The sequence below is a fragment of the Labrus bergylta genome, chromosome 2 (genome assembly GCF_963930695.1).
Source record: "Labrus bergylta chromosome 2, fLabBer1.1, whole genome shotgun sequence".
Taxonomy (NCBI): Eukaryota; Metazoa; Chordata; class Actinopteri; order Labriformes; family Labridae; genus Labrus; species Labrus bergylta.
This window is the reverse complement of record NC_089196.1, coordinates 36,112,018-36,118,841: the sequence shown is the minus strand read 5'-3', so window position 1 is coordinate 36,118,841 and position 6,824 is coordinate 36,112,018. Positions and strand designations below refer to the sequence as shown.

The 6,824-nt window shown below is 41.2% G+C and overlaps 1 protein-coding gene across 1 annotated transcript; it reads right to left on the bottom strand.

Annotated features, from left to right (window-relative positions):
• Nucleotides 1-3,926: 3,926 nt before the first annotated feature.
• Nucleotides 3,927-6,078, bottom strand: LOC110003748 (natterin-3-like). Its single transcript, XM_029282535.2, has 3 exons — nucleotides 5,999-6,078; nucleotides 5,616-5,706; nucleotides 3,927-5,307 (listed from the first exon to the last, which is right to left on the bottom strand). The coding sequence occupies exons 1-3, from the start codon at nucleotides 6,011-6,013 to the stop codon at nucleotides 4,205-4,207; spliced, it is 1,209 nt and encodes a 402-aa protein (XP_029138368.2). The 5' UTR covers nucleotides 6,014-6,078; the 3' UTR covers nucleotides 3,927-4,204.
• Nucleotides 6,079-6,824: the final 746 nt, after the last annotated feature.

The window sequence follows — 6,824 nt, the reverse complement described above, 5'->3', positions numbered from 1 at the left end:
AGACTGTAGGTACCACGAGCAGGACTGATAACTTAAGGCTCTACCTCCCGTAGTACATTTAGAGACTGTAGGTACCACAAGGAGGCCTGATAACAAAAGGCTCTACCTCCCATAGTACAGAGACCTTAGGTACCACGAGCAGGACTGATAACTTAAGGCTCTACCTCCCGTAGTACATTTAGAGACTGTAGGTACCACAAGGAGGCCTGATAACAAAAGGCTCTACCTCCCATAGTACAGAGACCGTAGGTACCAAGAGCAGGCCTGATAACTGAAGGCTCTACCTCCCATAGTACATTTAGAGACCGTAGGTACCACGAGCAGGACTGATAACTGAAGGCTCTACCTCCCATAGTACATTTAGAGACCGTAGGTACCACGAGCAGGCCTGATAACTGAAAGCTATACCTCCCATAGTACAATTAGAGACTGTAGGTACCACGAGGAGGCCAGATAAGTGAAGGCTCTACCTCCCATAGTACATTTAGAGACCGGAGGTACCACGAGCAGGCCTGATAACTGAAGGCTCTACCTCCCATAGTACATTTAGGGAATTTTTGTTGTGAAAATCAAAGTTTGTCAATGAAAGTCAGCGTAAAAAAGTGAGAGGAATATTCGATTGGGAGTGAAAAAAGAATGAGTCATACAAGTAGGCATCAGGTCACTGACAGAAATAATGGCGATGAACACTGGTTGGAGGGCCCCAATGAATTTTTGCTTATCAGGCCCTGATAGACTCTATGATCGCCACTGAGTACGTAGTGAACCTACAGTTTACATTTGAAAGTCAACCCCACTACATAACTGATATAACTGACGTCTGTGTGACTGTTCTGGATTACATGGAATGAAACAGCAATATGTTAAACCACCGTTAGCCTCACGTGTTATGTTAGCTCTGTGATGAGGCAGTGGCGGCTGGTAAATGGTAGAATTTCAGTTTGGAGGCATTGCTGTTATCATTCCTAATCTGGCGCCCAACAACAGAAGACAACATTTTAAGACTCCTATGTTGCCTGTGGTGGTGATTCTGGTATACTTCTAGTTTAGCTTCGTTTAGCTTCGTTTGGCTTCCAGCTAATACCGTGACGTCGGTCCTGACAGGGTCTATATTGGACTGCTGGGCTGAGAAAGTTATTGCTTTTCAAAATGTGCTGGTTAAGTAAGGATGGATTTTAAATTAAAGTGCTTCCTTGATAGAATTCCTTTGTGTTTCCCCTAACATTCATAAGTAACTTATTAATGAGAAAGACCAAAGGCGAATAATCTATCGTGTTTGACCATGAACTGTCTATGTTATCACAGATATTTCCTCATTTATCTTTCCTTTAATGGATACATTACCACTTAACTTTATTTCATCCAGCCTCATCACAAAGGTAAATAACCTGTTTATGTTTGCTTTCCTGGTGGTCTTTCTACCAGAGTCCAGAGTCAATCTCAGTTGAATGTTTAACTTCAACTTTAACACTGACCAAACCATGATGACCCCTTTTGACCGTCCTTTTGTCGACAGAGGTGTTTGGAACCAGATTGTGAGGTGGTCCAGTCAGCTCATTGGAGAGCAACAGCTGAGGCCTCGTCCACACGTACTGTAGGCTGACCCTTCTGTTCAACTCAGGTGTCCCATACATCAACCTTATAAGGAACGCATCCCAAAATTGTTGTATGGTATCTGTGTGTGTGTTGTACTTTCCCCCTTTGCTTCTTGATGTGGTTATTGGTATTTTCATGAAGGTCTTGTATGGAGGGACGGAGATAGCAGGCAGGAGAGCTGATGTCATGCTTCTTAGTGGTTCATTTATTTATTTTTAATGTTCTACACTCTGTAACTTTTACAGATCAACTTCTTGTTTATCAAATTTACGATTGGAAACTGCACACTTTATGCACTTTTACCCGTGTACCATACATTTGCACTTTGTATGTTTTCTATATTGTCTGTGTTTTTAAAGGGGACTTATTATGAAAAATCCATTTTGTTTTTGAACATATTTTTGGGTAACCTGAGAGTCCACCGACCCACAAAATGTGAAATTAACCCATCCAGTCCTTTATTTGTGGTCTGCATAAGTCTTAGAAACACAGAGAAAAATGCTGTGTTTCAAATTTGCTTTCCTTGTGATGTCACAGAGGGATTCTGGTAAAAAAAAAAAATCCCCTCCCATCCCCTGATATCTCCACCCATGGACTCCACCTCCAGCCTAGAGCAAAACTTTTATACATGTCTGCCATTTTTATTCTTGCTAGCAAAGGAGTGATGTCTATGGGGAAAACTCAGGGTGGGCTCAATACATTTAAAGAGACACACACCAAAACGAAGCTTTCTGAGAGAGCTGGTTTATACAGGGTCACAAACCTCCTCTGGTGCTGGATTCATGTTATATTTTGACCAAAGCACAGCACAGATGTTTCATTTAGACCACAGAGGACTGTTTGAATAGGTGAATAATATGTCCTCTTTAAGTATATGTGACTCTTCATCAGCAACCAAATTCATCAGCAGGTAAAATCACCTGAACCTGAACCTTGACCTGAGAGTGCTCGGCTGTAAAAAATTACATTTTATACTGTACAAATGCAGAAGTTTAGTCAGAAAGGTATACAAACAAAAAGAACTCAACATGTCCTCTGTTAGTGTTTATCAAAATGTTTATTTCACAGATTTATCTGTAACTGCGGTTTTTGGTGTCTATATTTGTTCATTTGGTGTTTTGATGTGCTTTGGATGATCTTTCACTTCCGGATCTTTTTGCTGCTTTCAGATTATCCGTCTTATTCTATACATGTTTAAAATCTAATGGCTCTACTTTCTCTATTAGCTAGTCCTGTCTCTAGATCTTTGCTATAGGACGAACATTGATTCAAAATATGTTTGTGCTACATCGTAAACTATAAAGAAGTTTTAAATTGTGTAATATTCACGAGGGTTTCTTTTTTTCCCTGGGGTATCTGTCCCCTTCTTTCTTTGCCCGTTTTTATTTTGTTTTGTTCAACAGTTGCTGGTGATTTTATGCTCATTGCTACACTTTAGAAGAGACTGTTTGTCTCCTGCCACATTTGCCCGAGGGAGATCTTTTGGATCGAAACATCACTATGTTTCAAATAAAGTTGCTCATTGGGTGCTGAACACTGTGACGACCTTTCTTTCTTTTTTCTGCAGTTAACACGTTTTGTTGTCCTGCACCTGTACTCTTTGCATGTTGCGTGGATGTGTGCACACATGTTTTTATTTAGTATTTATTCAACCATTTTTTATCCAGGTTAGTCCTGTTGATATCAGAGACGTAAAGCCCTCCTCTCAGGTTTACTAATTTAAAGTAGACATGAGATGCACTCTGTAGCCTCTAGAGGGCGACATTACGCTGTAAAGGGTAAAGAGAGAGACGGTATAAAGGACTGTATACCGTACGTACCTCAGCAAAGAAAATCTCTGATGTGGGTCCTTAAAGTTGCATATCAGCACTGACTGTGTGCTGTTGATTTACACACCAACTCCAGAATAAAAAAAGAGAACCAGAGTGAGGGCAACTCCTGCTCTGTTGTGGCGTCCTTCCTGTGCAGTAGACAGTAGAGACAGACATACACCCTTCATAGTCCAGCAGAAAAACACAACCGGTTACACGTCGTGTCACCTTGTCCCAGCATTCTTCCCACAGAGTTTTTTAGGGTTTTGACCATTGTCTGATTTTTGACTGTTGCCCTTTTTTTGCCTGCTCTGTTTTTTGGATTTTATTCACTCACTGACTGATTGCCTATGTACAGACCTGGACTGTGTGTTACACTCTGATTTTAAAAAAAAATCTGCCCTTGTATGAGTCCTGCATTCTGGTTCAGTTGAAGCCCGGCCAACTCTGCAGGAGTTTTAAATTCCTTTCCAATTTTAATTCAGGTAACATCAGAGACATCAGAAAAATCTCTTTTGTAAAACTCTTCACTGTGCACAGTGAGGCTTTAACATCCAAACAAAAAACAAACAAAAGACAAATAGAAAACTCTGAGCAGTGGAGGGCTTTAAAATGCCATCATGTCATTTTATTCTAGTTCAACACTTTATCAAGTTACATGCACAGATCTATAATCATGTTCAATTTATGAGACTGCTTTTATTTGCCTTTTGGCCAAAGTGTCGTCATCATTAAAACGTGGAAGTTAATAAAACATGCAGATAAATCATTTCAAACATAATGTTGGACTTTACATTTCATGCACATGGATTAGAGATGTCTAGAGGTTCACATTTATCAAGCACCACCTCAACTTTTCTGACCTGAACACCACTATACGTCCCAGTGATGGACTTTGTGTAAATCTCCCCGTTACCATAGGTACGTCTGAGGCGTGCAGTGAACGGGATGGTAAGCTTGCTCTTATCCCGCATCATATTAACAGAGCAGGATGTGTTAGGAGGGACTGTGAGCTGCACAGAAGCAGTATCAGTGATACTTTCTGTCACAGTGTTTTCCATGGAGTACTGGAACGTTGTTTCGAGGCTGACCTCAATCTTTCCGTCAGCAATGAAGGGGACGCCAACTGTGAAGGTTGTTTTAACCCCAGCTGTGATAGAAAAACTGAAGTCCCACCTTTGAGTCACCTGATACGTCTTTGAGAGGGTGTCTGTCCTCAGCACTGGGTGGCATTCAAAGTTCTTGATGGTGGACTCAAGCACGATCTCTGGGGGATATTTTATTATTTCTGATCCATCAGTGATGTATGTGACATTGTCAATCTGCTGGCTGACTATATTGTCACTGATGGTCAGGACCTGGTAGTAATTGTACCAATATTCAGAACCCTTCCAAGGCAAGTAGAAGGCCTTATTTTGAGTATCAACCTCACCAAGTCCATATTTGTTCTTCCCTACATACATGTTCTCTCCAGGGCAGGTTCTCACTGAATTCTTGGGCACTGAACCATATGAATCATCCTTCCACTCCAGGATCTCAAAGTTGTCTTTGTTCACCGGGACCTCAAACGGGAAACCAGTATGTTCTTTCTTTGCGTCGGCATAGTGGCAATAAGTACCCTCACTAGGGGTATAAAAACCAGCGTGACACTTGTATTTGCAGACATAATCAGTACGATTAACATAATGATTGTAAATGGAAACTGAATCGTTTGGGAGAGAGTTGTTCCAGGTCACCCATTCCAGGAAAGAGCCTCCTTCTGGCATGCTGGCGGAGGATTGAACCAGCCTCTGCTGTCTGACCAGCCTCCGCTGTCTGAACGTAGCCACAGTTACAAGATGAGGATCCATTTCCACTGATGAGTTCACTGTGGCTTTGGGACTGTCATTTCGATCTGATTCTATGAAGGAGACCGAAGAAAAAAAAAGCAAACAGCACTTTATTTTAATAGAAAGGTAAACAAAAAGTGAAAGGTTACCTTGGAGAGATGACACAAAGAAATTGTTACCAACAATTATTTTTTCAACTATAAATAGGGGTGCAGATAGCCTAGCGGTTATGTCGCGTGCCCCATGTACAGGGGCTGTAGTCCTTGTTGCATTAAGTTCCAATCCGATCTTTGCTGCTCTCTCCTCTCAACACTGTTGAGAGGAGAGAGATCCTGTCTCTCTTCATCTGTCCTGTCTTATAAAGACGGTTAATATTTACCCTGTTTCTTTTTTGTGTTGCTCCTGATGTCCAGAGGACTGGCTGAAGACAGAGCCATCAGGGCCAGCAGCAACAACACAGTTGGCTTCATCTGTAGATGAAACAAACATCCAAACACCAAAGTCATTGTTAGTTACCAGAAGTTTATAAAATTACATTAAAGCAACTCCTAAAGAAGACTGGAGAAGACAGTGTTGAACTATTAACACAGACAAGTCTTTAATGGATCAGTCATCCGGCTTACAGTTTACATTGAACTGTACCAGTCATCATTATCATGATCTGTGACATTGTTCAGTCATACTCCTTTGTGCTACAGATTTACAGTTTCACTGATACAACCAACGCTTACTGATCTTGAGGAAACAATAAAAAGTACTCACCATCTCTGTGTCCATCCTTTGATGCAGCTCTGCTCGCCTTCAGGTTTATAAAGAGAAGATGAGTGACAATGTTGTTGAACAAATACTGAATGTACTTTGACTTCAACTGGCTCTGATATCAAACAGTGAAACAGTAATGATTAACAAGCTCCAAAGTAGGTTCTTAAACAGATCTTCTGTATCATTTATGTTTGATCAGTTGTGGAGTTACCAATCAATCTTTATTTGTATAGCGCCAATTCATAACAAGTGTTATCTCGAGACACATTACAAAAGATTACTCATTGTTATGTTACCAAAGAAAAATGGGATAGTGGGAGATGAGATAAGATGCAGGAAGGATTTTCCTTGCCACTGAGGTGGTGGTTGGAGCAGGCCATGTAACGCTTCTGTAACGTTTATGTTTGATCAGTTGTGGAGAATGATTTCAAAGAAGAAGAGCCTGATAACTGAAGGCTCTACCTCCCATAGTGTTACGACCAGTGAATTTAAGACCCAGATGGAGGACACATAAACAGAGGGGTTGATTGGTAATGAGGTTTATTGTGGCAAATGGAGATGAAGATAGGTTGAAGATTCCAGAGGTTAGCAGAGTGAAGAGGACGAAGGCTGACCAGACCAGAGTAGGGGTGTGAGTGTGGCTGAGCAGTTTTGAGTCCAGAGAGCAGGTTGAGGCAAATGGCTGAGCAGGAAGGCAGGTGGGTGAATGGTGATCCTGAAGCAAAGGAAAAACAGGGTGAGACTCAAAAAACCAAAACAAGCACAAAAAGATTAATTTCCAATGTTTTTTCAGAAACTTAATTTAGCTGGAGCCGAGTCTCCTGCA